This window comes from Mycena indigotica, assembly GCF_014461135.1.
Source record: "Mycena indigotica strain 171206Taipei chromosome Unknown Mind.scaff0005, whole genome shotgun sequence".
Taxonomy (NCBI): Eukaryota; Fungi; Basidiomycota; class Agaricomycetes; order Agaricales; family Mycenaceae; genus Mycena; species Mycena indigotica.
The window spans coordinates 4,321,263-4,340,218 of record NW_023503004.1 but is presented as its reverse complement, the minus strand read 5'-3'; the positions used below and the strand labels follow the sequence as shown (position 1 = coordinate 4,340,218).

General features: G+C 51.6%; 6 protein-coding genes across 6 annotated transcripts; 4 read left to right on the top strand and 2 right to left on the bottom strand.

The window, feature by feature from the left end:
• Positions 1–5,638: 5,638 nt before the first annotated feature.
• On the top strand, positions 5,639–7,882 carry MIND_00639400 (alpha-1,2-Mannosidase; the record flags this gene model as incomplete). The annotated part of the gene is made up of 10 exons (XM_037363130.1): positions 5,639–5,701; positions 5,753–6,016; positions 6,069–6,619; positions 6,664–6,738; positions 6,784–6,802; positions 6,846–6,988; positions 7,031–7,131; positions 7,179–7,293; positions 7,341–7,433; positions 7,480–7,882. The coding sequence occupies 10 exons, from the start codon at positions 5,639–5,641 to the stop codon at positions 7,880–7,882; spliced, it is 1,827 nt and encodes a 608-aa protein (XP_037221051.1).
• A 515-nt stretch (positions 7,883–8,397) lies between these two features.
• On the top strand, positions 8,398–10,078 carry MIND_00639300 (F-box domain-containing protein; the record flags this gene model as incomplete). Its single annotated transcript, XM_037363129.1, has 4 exons — positions 8,398–8,484; positions 8,536–9,035; positions 9,087–9,303; positions 9,350–10,078. The coding sequence occupies 4 exons, from the start codon at positions 8,398–8,400 to the stop codon at positions 10,076–10,078; spliced, it is 1,533 nt and encodes a 510-aa protein (XP_037221050.1).
• Positions 10,079–10,529: 451 nt separating this feature from the next.
• MIND_00639200 (uncharacterized protein) lies at positions 10,530–12,013 on the bottom strand (the record flags this gene model as incomplete). Its single annotated transcript, XM_037363128.1, has 7 exons — positions 10,530–11,109; positions 11,164–11,232; positions 11,283–11,398; positions 11,452–11,533; positions 11,589–11,662; positions 11,720–11,820; positions 11,875–12,013. 7 exons carry the CDS (start codon positions 12,011–12,013, stop codon positions 10,530–10,532), a joined length of 1,161 nt encoding a protein of 386 aa, XP_037221049.1.
• A 373-nt stretch (positions 12,014–12,386) lies between these two features.
• MIND_00639100 (uncharacterized protein) lies at positions 12,387–13,510 on the top strand (the record flags this gene model as incomplete). The annotated part of the gene is made up of 2 exons (XM_037363127.1): positions 12,387–13,023; positions 13,068–13,510. The coding sequence occupies 2 exons, from the start codon at positions 12,387–12,389 to the stop codon at positions 13,508–13,510; spliced, it is 1,080 nt and encodes a 359-aa protein (XP_037221048.1).
• Positions 13,511–13,985: 475 nt separating this feature from the next.
• MIND_00639000 (uncharacterized protein) lies at positions 13,986–14,590 on the top strand (the record flags this gene model as incomplete). Its single annotated transcript, XM_037363126.1, has 3 exons — positions 13,986–14,239; positions 14,288–14,354; positions 14,405–14,590. 3 exons carry the CDS (start codon positions 13,986–13,988, stop codon positions 14,588–14,590), a joined length of 507 nt encoding a protein of 168 aa, XP_037221047.1.
• Positions 14,591–14,761: 171 nt separating this feature from the next.
• On the bottom strand, positions 14,762–16,457 carry MIND_00638900 (uncharacterized protein; the record flags this gene model as incomplete). The annotated part of the gene is made up of 9 exons (XM_037363125.1): positions 14,762–15,255; positions 15,306–15,333; positions 15,375–15,397; positions 15,446–15,486; positions 15,545–15,812; positions 15,863–16,014; positions 16,063–16,085; positions 16,140–16,404; positions 16,456–16,457. Coding segments are annotated over 9 exons (912 nt in total). The 3' UTR covers positions 14,762–15,145.
• Between the last annotated feature and the right edge of the window lie 2,499 nt (positions 16,458–18,956).

Sequence of the window (18,956 nt, the reverse complement as noted above, 5' to 3'; positions counted from 1 at the left end):
TATCTTTTGTGCAAATAGAGGTATATTTTTTTCCCCTTTTTTTGGTACACATATAATTGATTGAAACAGGCCCCATTTATTCTCAAACTCCTGCAGTGTCAGCTCACAGCCAGGTTTCAGAAATGTTCACTGGGTAAAGGCAAAGTTTTGTAATAAACTTCTTTGACCCTACAGAGTGAGTCTTTTTTTGGCGATAAAACTTTATTGCACAATCTTATGCTTACAAATCAGTATCTTGGTGTAGCTACAAAGTGATATAAAACATTGAGCTTATCTACTAGGTTGGAGAATAAGGGCTAAAAGGGGGAAGTATAGGAATGAGTTTTGCTGCTAAAAAAAAGAAGAGTACTCCTCACAGCTGTGATTCAAAAATGTTTTGGTAGGAAACATTACTGGGAATATATGAAATTTTAAAATGATTCTTTTTCTAAAAGACTTTGAGTTTTTCAGCCCAAAAAATGCCTACTTAGCTGGGGTGAAAGGATTTTCAGGACCAAACTATTTAATATTTTGCCATGAGTTTTTAGGCAAGAAAAAACTTTCTATATTCCCTGTAACTTTTCCTACTTGAACATTTTTAAATCACGGCTGTGAGTCTTTTGACTAATTTTCCAGCCTAATGAATGAATACAAGAAATTGGAAAGTTCTAATGTGTTTCTGAACCTAGAGAATGTCAAGTGTTTGAATAAGTTTTCAAAAGTGTAAAAATTTTAAGACTTGTGGGGCGGCAGCAGTGCTGGTAGGATGAAGAGTGGAAAAACAACCAAGGTCCTTGCACTCGATAGTGAGTTGTGCCAACTAGTGCATCACTTTTGCCAAGGTGTTACTGTGTGCAGTCAAATGGACCCGGAACTGCTCGACAAGCTGTACCATGATCACAGGCCAACAGAAAGTCCATGTGCCAGCTCTATCAAGTTTCTCATTGGCGAAAAAGCTACCATGTTGAAATGCGTGTGATCCGGCAGTAGGTGGGGAAAGTGGAAACCCAACAAACACCCAAAACAACCAGATCAAAGCGGGTGAGGTCGGGGCTCCATGCAAAGTATATGCATGCTGCAATCCATAAGGAGGAAGTGATGATGGCAAAGCTGAGTGGAAACCATAGATAGATGGATGGTGGTGGTGATGTAGGTAATGTGGATGTAGATGTGAGTGTGGGTGTAGATGTGAGTGTGGGTGTGGGTGTGGGTGTGGGTAGTGTCACGGATAAGACCTGGCCCGTCCGCTCCGGCGCTGGTGTCGGGCCATCGCGGGCCCATAGCACGCAGCACGTGACGATGGGGAACATGCGCCCCAGTAGGAGGAACGCACATGTGGGAAGCACGTGACCGAGAACAACGTGTCGAGCCGTCGCCGAGCCCAACTCGACACAAGGGGACTGGGGAGGAGTGCTAGGAGGTTAGGAGTAGCGCCTGGCCCGCAAGGGATGTACGATCGTCCCCTCTGCGGCCAGGAACGGGAGCGAGGAGGAGGAGGAGAGGCCAGGGTGTCCGATCACCCCTTTGCGGGCCCGCGTATATAAGGCGCGATAGTGTACCCTGTACTCTATCGCTTAGATCATCTGAAGAACTACCTTACTCCGTGCGAGGAGACGTTATCGACTCATCGGGCCCGACACGACCCGATTCGAATCTTCGACCACCAACAGCGACAAGGGACCGAGTTCACGGGCCCTTTCGGTTTCGATCTACCCCGCCCGCCGTACTTGTGGGCCCAACTATTCGTCTGTTCTGTTCCGGGCGCGCGTTCTTAGGAGAGGTCCTTGCACGGCCCGACCCGCAGTCTGACAGGTAGATAAGACCTGCTCACCATATCATAAGAGGAAGGACCTGCCCTCTCTAACCACCAACCCAATATGCAACTAAACCCCAAACCAAAACAACCTCCTCCTAATATGGCAACAGTCACAGCCACTGTCACATTGAATATATTTATTGTTGTTGATATATTATTTGTTGTTTTTATTATTGTGTCGGATAGCACTGAAGCCAGCATCAAGAGCATCAATCAATATGCCATATATGGCAACAATGTTCCAGACATGGGTCGCTCCATCATGAGAGGGGCGACGTTCCATGTTAGGCAAGACGCGTCCAAGCAGCATAGTCATAGTCTTCGCAGGTTGAGCCAACTCCTATATCATAGGCGGCCTCAGACCGGCAGCGTTGACGTTGACAGCTGACGTTGACGTTAACAGGTGTTCCTCAATATAATACCCCGCGGGGCCGTGATTGTAAACGTAATGCGTAAGCTCGCTTAGTCAGATCAAAAGAGGCGCAAAGTGGTGAGGGAAACCCGGGGAGGGAATTCACTGTCTATCTAGGTACAAAAGGCCCTCAATATATACCTTTTTGCTTGTCACTCTGTCACAGTGCTGCGGTCACCTCGTACCGCCTCCGTTGCTCGTACCGCCTCGCGAGGCTATCCTCCGTTGCCCCGTTTCCTTGACAATTTGTAAGCCTTAGGTGAGCGGCTTAGCTGAGCCTTACTCAGCCTTATTCAGCGCTTCTGGCTTGCCTTTCGCCCCTTCCTCGCTTCTTCGCACCCTCCCTCGACTGTCCACCACCCGCCGCATTGCCCGCTCTTCAATGTGCGATGGATTGTCAAGCTGTAGTCTGTGACCTCTGTCCTACCTGCCAGAATCCTGCTAGTACTGATTATGGACTGGCAGTTCAGCTTGTGAGAGTGGCAACCGGAGTGGCATTGGTGGCCTTAGGGCAGAAAGATATCCATGTCCTTGGGGCTTTGGGCAGGGATCCCTGCCTAGAATGCAGAGACTGCAAGTGCTATAGATCTGTGCATGTCACCTTGGTGCTGTAAGGGCAACCCCGGAGGTCTGAGATCAAGGTCCTAGCAGGAGAGCCTGAGGATCCAAAGCGCAAACATTGGTAAGCAAATACAAATGAGGCTAACCTAGCAGGGGAGAATCCAAAGAGAAGAAACTCTAAGGGTCCACCTGCTAGGTAGCTGACTATATACTGCTTGTCTGTCAGGAGGGCATTGACGGATTGGTGATTGTGCGGGCGAGATGGACCGGGAGGTTCCCCTGACAGGTATTGCCAATCTTATCAGCACCCACCTTAATAGACATCTGTAATGAAATATTTCCTTTTATAGTATATCTTATCTTATCTGATGGTCACCTGGTTGGTTGGTTGCCTGGCCAAGGTTTCAAAACAAAAACTGGCATGTGCTCCACCATTCACATCATGATGCCCCCTTGGCATTTCAGCTTTATTTCTTCATAGCCTGGCCTGAAAATTAGAGGAATAGTTTAGCATACCTGTCCTCTAGTATAAAATTTCTGAAAGATTTATGTACTCATTCACACTCAAATTTTAATTTAACAATAGTGGTGTGAAATCTTGTTTTTTACAAGAAGTTAAAATGGGGGGGAGTTTAAATAGTGCTAGATCTCACAATAGACCTTCAGTTCAGTTAAGTGCTTATGAATCTATATACTGAGGAACACTACAGTGTAAGTATTGCAACACAACTTGTCGCAGGATGTCACGAGGCTGACAGCCAAAACATGGTCAGGAAGGGGGGGTAGTCACAATATATGTTATATTTGATACCCTAATACACAACTTGATTTCTTGTAAATCAGATATAATTTTTACATCTTTTATTGCATATTAATCAAAGCAGCAAAAAATGTCATTGTTTTGGACCACTATTTCTTACAAATAAATTCTGCTTAGGAACCATTTTTTGGCATACTAACTACTATACAATTTCCGCCATAAATATGGACTTGTATACCGGGGTCCGGTACCCACAAGCAAATTACAACCGGTCAAACTGCCCAGTGAATCATTTTCGAGGCATCGAATTGATATTTCAAGACCCTGCACTGGCGGAGCGAAACTCGATCGTCGCAAGGCGAGACTGGCCGCGAGAGCCAGACTGCGGCGGCGCACTGGCGCCGTAGCTTTCGTTTATCGATGGGAGGTCGCTCCGCGCGTTGAGCGTCCACATGAGGGAGAACGCCCAGACCTTCGAGACGAGCATGCTGCTTGCGGGCGGGGCCTGTGACATGTCCACCAGCGTACAAGTGAGGAGGAACGTGAGCATCATCCTGTCAATGGTAAGTAGCGGGAGACACTAACCAAATTGAGCGACAAACGAGAGTGTGCCTGGCGCTGCGCTCTGGAAGATCACTCGAATGAGCTTGGTAAGAACGGTCGCGCTGCGGGGGAGCGCGTTCTGACGGAAGCGCAGGAGGAAGAAAACGGTCCCGAGCGTGAGGGCAACGTCGCCGACTGAGGCCAGTCAGTTTTGAGAGCCAGCGGGATAACAGCGACATACGGAGGATCATGAGAATGTAGATATAGTCTGTGAGGATGGACAACAGTGAGCGTGCGACAACAACCTTTGGTAGAGCATTGACATACATAGCACAAGGATTCTACGCAGGATACTGCGGCCGCCTTTGTTGAATTGGCTTACCTGACGGCAAATATTTATGTTAGCAGCGAGAGAGAGAGAGAGAAAATATGGAACGCATGCGCACACTGTAGATGGAGAGTGACCACCCAACAAGCAGGACAAGTGCGATGGGAGTAATAAGGTAGTAGTTCTTGGTCGACATGATGTAGAGGCGGTAGATATAGTAAATTTGGATGTACAGCACAGTGGATAGGATCTGTCGAATAGTTGAGTGTCGGAAACGCGGGCATCCAGGTGGACCCACAACTATCGCAAGCATTGCTGTTAGCTGGACGTCGACGGGGTCTGATGCAATTGTGCGCGGGTTGCTCAAGTCGTACTCGGATAGGTGAAAGCCTGTGATGATCTTGTGCCAAATGAGTGCACTGTTAAGAATGGCCTTATCAGCGAGTGCCCCGGTCATGACCTTCGTTACCGTACAGATTCAGGCCTGTCTTGAGACACGCCAGCCAGGCGAGGCCAAGTACATACCAACGCAGCCAGCGGGGATCAGTGCGCCCGGAACAATGGAAGTAGTGGGTGATCTTCAAGCGTATAAGTCTGTGTCGATATCGATGGCGTGTGACGAGCGACACATACCTGCGTGGCGAGGACACCTAGGAGCAGGAGTTCGCCGGCAGTGCAGACGAACTAGAGAGGATAGATGATTGAGAGAAGCGCGTGATGCGGGGGGAAACATACCCAAGGCCCAAAAGCTTTGTCTGCCGGTGAGGGCATCTTGGGATGTGTGAAGAGGTGTCTGACTTGGAAAGCCTAAAAGGAGTCGTTGTAAAACCATCCGCAAGGTCTTAAATCTCCGCCGCTGATTGACATGACGCTGAAAATCCCATCCGTTCAACCGGCAGACGCATCGGCCAGAAGGGCAAGTACTAGTTGAAGTGGGGAGAGGACAAAACGCAATGATGCACTAAAAGTTGATTGAAATCCTGAGAAGTTCGAACAACTCAACAAATAGGTGTTGGCTGCCAATCCAGACGACAGTCTAGATTTTTGCTCGTTCTCCATATCCACATCCTCCACCCAGGCTTAACTTGGGCTCGCATTTGCGCTAAGTAAAACCAAGGCCAAAACCGTTGCTAAACAACGGCGGAGGCCGGTCTCCCCATTTGGTCACACGTGGCCATTCGGTGAATCATCTCATCTCTTTCTCTCCCTCGCGTGCTAACAGCCACCGCGGCCCCAGCAATGCGCAAGCGGAGTATCCAGATCCTAGCGCTGCTGGCCGGCTCTGCGCTGGTCATACATCTCGTACGTCTGCCATTCGAATTACCGGTTCCCGTTGACGAGCCCGCGTGCTAGTATGTCTCGCAAACCTTCAGCTTCTCGGGGACGGATGGAGAGTGGTTTGACTTGGACTACAGACCGATGGGCAACGACGGTCACGCCGCACACGAGCAACACCACGAGCAAGGCATGGGACAGAAGAGGCCATATCCTCCGCCTAAACGGCCACCGCCTGGTAAGGGGACAAGTGGAGGTGTGGGCGGAGACGCGGCTGCCGTAGAGAGAACACTGCTTCAGGCCGACATACGGAAACGCGACGCGGTAGTAAGGGCATTCCAGGTGTGTGTCATCTCAAGAAAAATCGCGTACTTTTGCTAACCTCCACCAACAGTACGCCTGGTCAGCCTATGCGACCGACGCCTTTGGATACGACGAATACCACCCGATGACCCACAGCGGATACAATCTCGGTGGAGGAGGCGGAATTGGCTACACAATCGTTGACGCAATTGACACCATGCTGCTTATGGACCTCAAGCCCGAGTACGCACAGGCGAAAAAATGGGTCAAGGAACACCTGACATTTGACCGTCAAGGTCAATTCAGCACATTCGAGACAACTATACGTGTTCTGGGCGGGCTGCTGTCGGCGTATCATCTCAGCGGAGACAATATGTACCTCACGCATGCGACCGACCTGGGCGAACGGTTCTTGTCCGTGTTCGACACCTCCTCTGGCATGCCATACTCGACCGTCAACCTGGGAGGAAAGAGTGGAGGCGGGTCAGCACTCAGTGTCAGCGAAGTCGCAACACTGCAACTGGAGTTCAGGTACCTCGCGGAAGCGAGTGGCCGTGAAGAGTTCTGGAGGCCGGTGGAGAAGGTCATGAAACTTTTGGCCAAAGCAAGGCTCCCGAGCGCATTGGTGCCGTATGGCGTGAGGTATGTCGCCGTTTATGAGTAAACCGTAATAACCACTTTTAAAGTATGTACGACGGGTCGTTCTCTCAGACGACGATTCGTATGGGCAGTAATGCCGACTCATACTACGAATACCTGCTGTAAGCCCCCTCATCCACTGCATGCTCTTATAAACTGTTTACCAGGAAACAATATTTGCAAACGGTCTGTCCTCAATGATGTAGTCTTCACGCTCATTTAGCCTCAGTCTCAAACTGAACCCGTTTTGCGCACCATGTACGCCGATGCGATGGCAGGCATCCGCAAGTACCTCCTCAAGACGACGCCAGCAAAAAAGCTAACTTATATCGCGGAGCTTAAACCCTCTGGCGGCAGCAGCGACTGGAAAGCGTATGTTTTTACTAGTACCGCTACTTTTGCTGAAACCTTCAGGCCTGATGCATGGACTCCACAGCCCAAGCAGGAGCATCTCGCCTGTTTCCTTGCTGGGTCATTGATGCTGGGGGCCACAAAAGTCCATAGGGTTGATCCAAGTATGTACCTTTTGCTCTTTCTCTTGATTTTGCCTCACGTTTTGCAGCTAAACCTGTCTCTCGCCCACCGCTAATGACTGAGTTGACACCAACTGGCCAAGCAGACTGGCATGCGGGTGTAGATATCCTGGATGGATGCATGGACACACTTAATACCGCTACGTGAGCGTATTTTATGGCGTTAAATATCCGGCTTACCCTACTCGTAGCGGACTTTCTCCGGAAGGCGTAACCTTCCGTACCAAAGAGCAGCCTGGCCCAAAGGAATTCCCTGAACGCGACTGGTATATCAACGGGGCCCAGTATGTGCATTTACCACACTTTCTTTTTCTCCCTCATCATCCCCAGCCAATACCAAAACCCGCCGTATGACGCGCGGTACATGCTTCGGCCCGAAATCAGCGAGTCGATTTTCCTCGCCTACCGACTGACAGGCGTCGAGCGCTACCGCGCCACCGCCTGGAAACTGTTCAGCGCGATCGAGCGGTACTGCAAGCTTCCCGAGGGCGGGTACGCGACGGTGATGGACGTCGACGACATCAACGTGACGTACGACAACAAGCAGGAGACGTTCTTCCTGAGCGAGACGCTCAAGTACCTATTCCTCACGTTCGCGGACGAGGCGGTGCTTGACCTGGACCGCATTGTGTTCAACACCGAGGCGCACCCGCTGCCCGTGTTCGTTCCGAACAAAGTGAAGCCGCAGTTCAGCGAGAAGGAGTATGTGCCCACGGGCATGGCGGATGATTAGGCGGGGGTTAAGGACATGAAAAAAATACAGATCTTGCTTGCTATCGTATCGTACTCGTATTGTTATTCTCGTCTCTTGCGTATTAGGTCATTGTGTACATTTACCTTGGAGTAGTAGAATGGAATCATTCCTCTTATAACAGATTGATCCACACAATATAAGTGGTACAAGTGACAATAGCACAATATATGCTTATGATAAATTATTCTGAAGCGTCGTACTGGTTATACTTAGGCTTATAGCAATTGGTACACTGACATACTAGTAAGTAAGTATGTATACTTATTTCTCAGCCCTATAACTTAGCATGAGTATCCCCGGTCTAGATCTCGAGGTAGCTTCAGTGCAGTCAACACTAGCTGTCTCCAAGCTGAAAGTCTCCCTCTCAAGGCTGCAAGTTTTCACACAGAGCAAACTCCTCGGTTGACTGATGTCGCCGACAATTCCCGTGTCGGCCGGTGACGTGGCTTGAATCGCCCACGTGATGCCGCCCATCTTGGACACCGACCACCACCATGCACCTCGACGACCTGCCCGTGGACATCGTCCGCGAGATATTCGCGTGGTGCGACGTCTACACTGTGCTGCGCCGGCTTATGCTGGTACAAAACCCTCCACATGTGAACATCAACTTGGGATTGACTCTACTCCAGGTTTCCCGGGACGTCCGGCGGCTGGCGAAGGAGAAGTCGCTCTGGGTCGTGCTGGTGCGTGACCTGGCGCTCCGCGGGCTGGTCGACGTTGCGCCGCACAAGCCCCCGCTGTCCGCACTGTCTACTCGACAGCTGGTAGCGATGGTCCGCCACGCGGTAATCGGGCCGCACAGCTGGCTGCCTGCCCCTATCTTGCGCCCCGGACGGTCCGAGTCGGGGGCCACGCCAAGCACAACGCGTGCTGTCACGCTGTCCGTGCCGGCGATTGTGCCCACCGGGAATGGATACACGCCGGTCGAGCTCGTCCCGGGCGGGCGCTTCCTCGTGTTCCGCACGCACATGCTCGACGTGATGCAACTCGTCGACCTCGCGTCGGGCAAGTGTGTCTGGCAATCGGCCGAGCGCGCCGGCGACCTGCCGTTCTCGGTGGACGTGTCGGCCGAGGGCGGCGTGGCAATTATGGTGGCTGCGAATAGAGCGGGGCTTGACGGCGCGTACACGTAAGAGTCCAGGTCACGTTTTCTTCTTGTGTTTGATTCAGTACACGACAGGGAGATAAAGGCCTGGCAGTACTCACAGACCACGCGGCTTGTCGAAGAAACGCTGGTCGCAACGCTGCCTGTTGCGGTCCAAACACAGCATACACTCATGCTGACGCCGACACAGTATTGTGTGTTCCGCACCGGATCACGCGACTATTACGAGCTGGCAGTGGTAGACATCCGGCGCGCACGATTCGCCATGCTGCGCCGTCCCGCAAATGACCTCGTGGGTGTTGTTTCCCAAGTTGATCCTTTCGTTTGACACTATTTAGGCAGACTACTGTATCTTCGGCGAATATATCGCCATTGCGAGCGGGACATCCAAGTTCCTCTCCCTGGAAGAGTCGCTTACGCTCGAGATCTACCCATTCCGCGCATTTGTCTGGCGATCCGTGCACGACTGGGCCACGCCGCTCTCCGAGCTCCTCGGCTCTGTCTACATCCTCCCGGCGTACAGCCACACGATTGCCACGCCGTGGCTAGCTAACCTATTCGTGTCCGGCCTGCCCGACCCGCTGCACGCGGGCCGCTATCGCCTCCGTGTTGATACGCACGCGCGCCACGCAAACCCCACCGCGGAGATGCTCGCCGCCTATCACGCCGCGCGTGGACCGCACGCCCGCGCGCTTGCGGAGAAGATCGCACTGCCGTGGAGCTTTACGTACGTCTTCGGCCCGGGCGGCGGGAATGGCCCGATCCGGCTCGACGCGCCGACCGCCGCGTGGCGCGCATCTGTGCTCGACACGGACACGTCTTTTGCGGGGTACGCGCTCGCGCGGGGGCAGCTAGTGGACACAGTCGTCCACCCCGGAGCTGGGCTGTCGTGGATGCGCGGGCCACGCGTGGTGCCTGTGCATGCCCGCAGTGCAGGCGACGGCTCGGAGTACGGGACCCCTTGTGCATTGGCAAGGTACAGTCCGACCGTGGTCAGCCTCGTACCAAAAGCGCCTGAAGACGCAGAGGGAACTCCTGTTGTGCTGACTCTGCTATATTTTGAATGATTGTCTACTATGTAGTATAATCTAATCTCAATCAGGACTTGGATATGATTCCAAGGCACTGTGCTGGTCATCTGTCCAGAACAACATCATGATTATGGAGGACTTTCATCTGAAAATGGGGCATGAGTTGGTAAACTATCATACATTTACCCAAGGAATATTTACCTAATGAATATGCAGGTAGTAAGTATTATCATCCTATTTATTTGAACATATTCCACATATATTCCGGCATGATATAATTGTGGACAGCACGACCTGGCACGGGATCTAAAGAGCACGCGGCCATCTTGTATGCCAGGTCGTCCTCTTGTTTTTTGTTTTTTGGAAAAATAAGAAAAACAGAAATTCCAGTGACTCGGGGCTCGGTGATAAGCACAGCAATCCCTAAAGCTTTACAAGTAGTATACATGTTTCATAGTCCGTTGTCATGGCCGCAACACTATTCTTATCAGTGCTCCTCCTCCTCCTCCAGTTCTTTCAAGTCCTGCTCAACTTCCAAGGCAAAACGATTCGAACACGCTGGACACGTCTCCTCGTCCTCGCCGAGACCCTGGCAGCGCGCGGCGCGGCGTCCGTAGTGCACAACCTCCTGGTGCCGTGCGAGATCGGCCGGTACCATCTTCTCCATGCCGCGCAAGTCAGTCAGCGTCGCAATTTCGAGCCCTAGTCCATTGCGAAGACAATCCGCAATGCGGCAGATGCGACACGACTTGAGTTCCTTGGCGACGACTTGGGTGTAGGTATAGCTTGAGTTGGCGTGGGCGGCGGGGAAGAGGTCGAGCGCAAATTCAGTGCTCAGTTCAAGGTAGTTGGTCGAAACAATGCAAGCTTGCGTATAGTCGAGCGGGGTGTGCAGGTCTCGGAGCGCGGCAGGCCTTTGAAGGAGAAGACGGATCTTTTTGCGTGGGGGCTGGTTTGTCGTTTGAGCAGAAGTAGAGGAGCGGGTGTTATGCATGGTGAGTAAGCGGTCCTTGCGATTGTTCAAGTGAACCTCCAAAGCGGCTTCGTTTGCGTGTTTTGCCAGAGCACTAAGTTAGATTATTGTAAGCAGGAAATGTACTAGTAGTAGATTCGGAACCCACATTTTCTTGACGGCAGTGACACTGACAAGTTTGGAAGCATTGGTCGACAGAGATTTCTCAGACATGTCTCTAGTAGAGATTGTGGTGACACGCACAGGGACATAAGATGAACAACTCACAGAACAACGAGGCCCGCATCCTTAGCCTCCTTTGGTCGCACATCGTAAGCCGAAAGAGCAGAAGAAAGAGCAGCGACTGAATACACTTCTTTAACCTGACACAATGTACACACGCGCTGAAGGTTCTATCAGTGCCTGTCGTCATGGGCTTATATACTAGTAAACGCACTTGGAGAAGCGGGAGGAACAGTTGGTCCGTGTCCTTGCCGCAAGACGAGCACTGGATGTTGAAGCACAGCGAGACGATTATTCTGGTTTGCCATCCATCAGCACTAAAGACCGCGGAGAAGAACGATCCACACATGCCTGGGCGAAAGGTCCATTTGATAGGAATAGAGCGTGTCCATCAGCGATTTGCCGGAGGAAGTGTCCTTGAGCATCTGCAGCAGAAGCGTGTTAGGCAGTTCTTGGCGACTACAGAGAAACTGATGACGTGCCGCTACCCATGAGTCCCATCGTCGATCGGCCAAGACCACCGCGCGCCAGAAGAGCGATACACGCGCAACGGTGGCCAGATGAACGGGATCGAGATACGAGTCTGTAGGCAGTAGTAGATAATAACGTCGGGAATCATGATGTATGTGGCACGTACAAATGAGCAACTTCAGCTCAGGAGGGAGGGCATTCAAGTTCAGGCAGGCCTCTGCCAGTGGTTGACGACTCGGAGTCGCGTCACGAATCCCAAGTGGAGACGCGTTTTTGACCCTGGGCGCGTCTGTTTCACGTGCCATTAGTGTGTCGAAGCAAGGTTTAGAAAAATCCGGCCGGTGTGCAGATGAGGGGAAGAGGGGAAAGAGCAAAAGGGTATTGTGACGCCGTCACTTTTGGTCTGATTGCCACTTGTGATTAGTCATGTTCGCACGCTGCCATCGACTTCTCTCCATCACTCCCACCACGGTCATCGCAAAGTGGCTTGCGGATGGTCTAGTAGGCGGATTATGCGATTATAGACTTTCTCATAGTTGCTCAAGCTCAATTTCCCGGCTTCCTCAAGAACTCATCGATGAGATTCTGCAACTTGTGACTCCAGAAATCCTTCCTGCTTGCTCACTTGTCGCCCGTTCTTTCCGCCCGACCAGCCAACGACTTCTTTTCCAGACGCTTATGCTGAACGAGAGTCATATGGAGGCGGACTCTGACGAAGAGCACATGGAATGCCCTGTTGACCGTCTGCTTGCTGTATTCTCGTCCTCGGCACATCTCCCAGCGGCAGTGCTGCACCTGTGCCTTAGCGGCGAGACAATATTCTCGTTTGACTCTGTGGAACTGCTGCTGCCCATGCTGACTAATATACAGCGCCTCTCCCTTCGCCGCTGTTTATGTACTTCACCCCCCATAATTTCCGTCATAGAAAGTCTGCTCGCGCGGCCTACGATCCAAACGATTAGTCTCTGGCGCGTGGTGTTTCTTACAATGCAGGATGTACGGACTGTCATCGGCCACGGGCTCCCGCCGGAGCTGCAATTTCTGGAACTTGAGAATCTAGAGATTTGCAACGACGGTCACAACGTTTCGCCAATCAGAACTGTGGAGAGTAGAGTAACTCAACGCAGAGCGCGATCTTTCACGCTGTGCATCCCTGGTACTCTCATGTTCCAAACTCTCAAGCCAATGCTAGACTTTACATGGACGCAAACCCTCGATATTTGTGTTTCCCGCGGCATTGAAGCAGAAGTGCAGCAAATTCTTGAAAGGGCGACTAATCTAAGGGAGCTTAGGATGGACTTGTCTCTCTACACAGGTAAGCTCAGTTGAGGAAAGTAGCTTTCTACTAACACACCACAGGGACGACAACATTTCTCGATCTCCACGCCCTTACATCGCTCAATATACTGCGAATGGCGTTGCGTCCTGTGCGATTCGGAGACGAATACAACCCCATCCGGCTCACTGCAGTACCCCTCATCTCGACAGCATTCCCGACCTGTCCCCTCCGTATCGTCGCGATTGAGTTGCAATTGTACAAGATCGCACAACCCATCGCCCAGCTGCTCTACGATTCGGACTTCCAAACAGTGCTGCTCCATGCCGCGGAGATGGTCGGGCCAGTCGCTGCCCATATCGACATTGCCTCCATGCGAACCCAGCCCTGGCCCCTGGGACGTGAAGCATGTTCTCAAGTCGATCCGACAGGAGCTTCCGGAGCTCGAAACGCGCGGAATGCTGAAGGTACGGTGCATGCGACACAAAATGTATGTAGACCGTGTCCATCCAGAATGAACATTTGAACTCGATTTACAATTTCGGTCCAAACACGGCGGATCAATGTCGCCAGTTTTCGTCCGACGTCATCGCGTTTTTGCGCCAAGAAGCTGCTATTTCGGCATAAATTGGACGGGCTGCGCGGGGTTGCCCGGTTTCCACATGACGACGAAAAAAATTCGCGTCGCGTTGCCGTAGCCGAGATCCTCGGTCCCGGACCGAGCCCCATTCACCTTGTCTTTTTTCCACGTTCTCCCTTTCCCCTGCATTCAGTCGTCCGTCCAGCTTCGCGGATGGACACGAGTGGGCCACGCTCGGGAGAAAAGTAACAACGGCAAAACGTTGCTGCTATCTGCCTCGTGGGTGCCATGGCCACTGACTCATTTCCGCCGGAGCTAAAAAAAAAGTGATACAGCCATTTGGGTCTAAAGCAAAAACTCAAAACGTGAAGAGCGAGCGCCTTTCGTTTTTTTGCTCTTGTCCTCTCCCCTCTCATCTCCGATGCCGATGCACGAATATACCTTCGACTCCGCCCATATCCTCCAGAACGCCTTACGCGACACATACCTGGCGCGTGTCTACACCACGCGAACCACTTCAGAAGCGCCGTTTTCGCGCCAGCAGACTGTGCTCGAGCACCAACCGACGTCAACAGAGGCAGTCATCGACTGGCAAGCGAAAACCTTCCGGATTGGGACCGGTGCTGGGACAACAAAGTCGGTCGATAGCCTGAAGCGTAGCCCCACGTTCTCCACGTGTGTATTATCTCTGTCTTTTCGTATTGCTGAAATGCCCTCTTATAGCTCGCGTTACTGGCGCTGGGGCACCGGCGAAGAATATAAGGTCAAATATTCTGATGGCAGCTGGACGGTGCGTGGCGGTTTGCCCTACACACCAGTTTAGTACTAAGTGCCAGGCAGGTCAGCTCGTCGACAGGCGCCCTCATCGCCTCCCTCTCTTCCGCAACCGAACACATTATCCGTCAGAACCTCAACTCGCTCCCCGTCCTTCGGCTCGCACGCACTGTCGCCGATGAGACACAGCGCCAGTTCCTCATCCTCTTGCTGCTCTACTCGGAGACGAGGAGGATAGAGCGACAAACTTAGTTGTGGTGTGTCTTGCACCCCATCGGCCTTGATCTGTATTGACCCAGTCTTTTGTAGCACCGAATATAATACCTCCATATCCGTACACTAATAGGCCTACACCTACGACCATCATAATCCCCAACTATCTTATACTTATAAATTACATGGCTTTGCTCTTCATCGTCTGTATCATTCCTCTGAGTCGGACGGGAATCGAGTGGGCTTCTCCGGCTCCTGGTTTTGTGCATCATTCTCAAGCCCTCGGTGTGCTTGCTCGAACGACGCATTCAAGTTGTTGGATGTCGGGATTCGAAGCTACGAATTTCAAGCATGGCCATCGCAAGGTGTAATGCGGCTCACCACAATTGAAGAGGTCCGCAGAGGAATCTCCCGATTCTGGGTGTACGTGCGGTCAAGTGTCTTCCGAGAAGAACGGCGCGAATTAAGGCTAGATGCTGCTCGATAAGAGCCGACTTGGTAAGTGCTGTCCATACCTGGCAAGCAAGGAGTTGGCAAAAACTGAAAGAAAAGAGTAAAATCAGCATCAAACAATGGCTGTAAGTTTGCTGCGACTTACGTCGAGCACCAATAGCAAACATCGCAAGCCAGACGACTGGAAGATGTCAAAGACGTTAGTAATCCAAGAATGAGGAGTACATACAGCTGTTCTTCATAACTAAAAACTATGACGATGATTAGATCGAGTCCCGATGAGTACTGGTTTGGGGCTTACGAAGACTAGCAGTATGATTCCAGAGGAACTGCATGCAATTATTGGGGAGAAGTCCGTCCGAAAAAATACTGACCTTGTCAAAAGACCCGTTTCTGTCCATGTAAGTGGCAGCACAATCTCCGATGACGGCGTTCACTCACCCACAGTCCATTTTATGAGCTGGTCGACCAGGGCTAGCGAGCTGTGTGGCGTCAGAGTGTGTAATTTTTTTCTTTTTTTTTTTTTTTGACTATGCTTACCCCTCCGCAATCCGATTTTTTGCCTGATACAAAACCGTCGCAAGTGTGACGGTTATGATGATGTCGTTGCCCACGCTTACCACCCATGCCGTGTCCAACATGCCATGCCATTGTACCGCAAAGCTCTCTAGGGAGCGCATGTGTAGCCCCAGGCCAAACAACGTCGCTGTCATGCCGAGCTGCACCAGGGCCAGCAGCCAGATGACTACGGAAATGGGTCGGGCATTCGGCGCCAGGACTGATATTCGGAAGGAGAAGAATGACTGGACTAGGAATGAGGTTATCATCCAAGTGGGCCACAAGGGGAGTTGCGCGCACCAGCGGGGCCAATTATCCCCGATAGAAGAACAGCCCCTCCGAGACTTTGAGGGATTGGCGTCAAGAAGGGATTCAAATCTTGCCCGTAAGAGGAGATCGTGTATTCGTAGAGGCTCCCACCGACGCAAGCTGCGTGTCCCAGCTCACAAATGCTATGAGAATATGTGAGCATCGGTTTTGGAATACTTATTGATCCAGACTTGCCACACAAATGCAACCTACCCTCAGCAAGAGATCAGCGCGTCAAGTTGAGAAACAAAAGAACCTGGTTACGAACGAAGTACTTAAGCCACGCGTGATCATTTGGATATCTACTGTAGTAGAGGTAGGCCTGGGTGCATGTTATCCCAAAGAGGGTGAATGAGCATAATACACCGATTTGATACACCCCTGAGCGGTTATTAGCTGAATTACGAGGAAGAAGCAGGTTGGCGTCCCGAGAGTAAGGTGCGGATTGAAAGAGCTCATGGGAGAAAAGGAAGAGGACTGTTGTTGCACGCGCGGAGGTGATACTAGTATACCGCCCTGCGCGCAAATTTGGCCTAGAGGAAAGCAAAATCAGACCTATCAGGAACATCATAATGCGGCAGCACATTTAAACGTTCAAGTGCGGGAAGCGGTCAGTTCATAACTGTGTTGAAGCATTATTACACTGGTCATGATTGCAATTTGCACTGATCTCACCAAAATAGCCATTTTTTATCTGCCAGGTCCGTCGCATACATTGAATTTGTTGTAGAGTTTACACGGCGAAGATGGACTCGGATGACCTGAACATTCGTTGGAATCCAAAGCCTGAGTGAAATACTAGTACATAATAAAAGAAGATGGAACCCACTGACACACCAGATGAGATGGGTACGCCGCGGCTGCGCAAGTGCTAGTGACAAGTGCGGCAGTTGAATCAACGCGACAAGGAGGTAAATTCGATACGTACCGATACCGCAACGTTATCACCTTGAAGCCAGGAGCTACCCGCTCAATCTTCGTCATTGATAGCGTTAATGGAAGAGTCTCCCTCGGCAACCCGGACTCAGAGTGCAGCTCAGAGAGTTGTCCGTCATGGAAGATGAGTGTTTTTACCAAGTCATAGAGCGAGTCGGGAAATATCAAATTTGACGTGTCCTCATGGTAAGCCGGCATTACGTCACGCATCTCGCTTTCCTTCGTCTGTCATATGGCTCCGTACGAGGCAGTCCGCGGCAGGCGGGCTTGCAGGATACCGGTTTCGCCTCGAGAGATTCTTCCAGTCGAGCTTTGGGACCTCGTTCTCCAAGCGGATCTTGTGGATAGCGAGCTTCTCTCCCTAGCAACAGTTTGTCGGCTGTTCCACTCACTTGCCATCCGGATTGCTTTGCGGCAGTCGGGTTTGGGCCCAACCTTGTATACGGACGAAGAATTACACCCTACTCCCCACGAACTACGCATCCTTTACCTGTCATTCAGCACATTCGCTGTCCGCCACATCACCGTCAAATTGGTGCTCGCGACACTGCGCAGGGACCTTTACTTGCTACACGCGGTAGTTAATGCTTCTAAAAGTCTTATAAAGCTTGACTTGAAGTTTGACTGTGATCTCTTGACGGCCCCAATCGATGACCGTGCTGGTCTTCTTCATTCCCTTACCGATATCCTGGCTTTGGTCGCACAAAGAGTATCAGCACCAGTGGTCGTTCTATTCGACCAAGAGATGTGGCCCTGTCGGCCAGAACATATCCTATCTTGGAATTTGCACTCCTTTGGCGGGCAATTCTCTGCTACGACCGCTCCACTGACGAAGGAGCAACGCAAACGACACCATGAATTCGTCGATGACGATAGCATATTCCGGCGGACGGAGGCAACGATGTACAACGGAGAGCAGAAATACGTCTTTCGTTTGGCAACGCTATCCTCGGCCTCTATCGACTGCACCCCCCACTTCGACCAGCGAGCGTTTACCTTGATAACATTGGATGCCGTCACCATCGACTTCATCAGTTTTTATCCTTCGCGAAACGATCTCCGTGGCTCCGTCATCCCGGTCGTACTCGGTTATGCAGTCCTTCCTAACCTCCATACCGTCCACTTGCACTTCCCCTCCGACGATGGATCACATATTACCCAATTTTTGGCCCGGCATACAACCGTGAAAACAATCGTCACAGCGCACACCAGCTCGTATCTGTACCGAATGCAGACGCAGGAAAAGAGCCCCCCTGTCAACCTCTTCCCTCCTCTCAGCCATCAGGGAATCACCACCCTGGAAACCGACTGTTTCAACCGCCAGGCCTCTCCAATCTTGCCCAGTCCACTCCCGAGCCTAATAACATCACCTAATCTGCGGAATATATTGTACTCGCTTCCCGGCCGACCAGGCCACCAGTTTGTTGAACCGTTTACGGCGGATCTACAACTCATTGCGACTCTTGTGCAACATATTTCGCTCACCCTCGAAAGCGGCCCATCAGGCGATGCAAGTGAGCCGTTGAAGGCGCCGGTTGTCCGTGCCCGCTCCCGAAGTTTGAGGCCGCGGCGACTGGGAACTTCCCTTCGGAACTCTCGTGAAGACGAAGGCTTCTGGTACGACCATCCGACAATACTCGCCGTCGTGCCAACCCTCAATCCGGTTCATCACCTGACGCTGACCCTCCACTCCATTGCCGAAGCTCGTCGAATGCTCGCCCTCGTTGCGCTACTTCCTGCACTCGAGTCGCTCAAAGTCGAAATTTTTCCTGAGGAGTCCCTCCTCAGCTTCGACGATTCAGACAGTGATACTTCGAAAGACACGGCAGCCCGGAGCGAGGCTGTGAAACGACGGGCAAGGAAAAGGCGAGAAAAGGCAGCTGAAGCCAATGTTTTTGCTTCCGAAATCCGAAGACAACTTCATGTAGCTGTAGAAGTGGATGTCCAAATATTTTGAAGGATTTATCCGCTACAATCCCATCGTCTTTCGACCCTCTTGTAACAATGTTAGGCCCAGCCCGGGGTAACAATGTTTATGACTTATATTTAGAAGAGGACACCATGACCGTGTCCAGCCCGTGTCTCACGCGGTTATCACGCATACAATGTGTTGCACCCAATACCATGGAACAAATTCGGGACATACTGA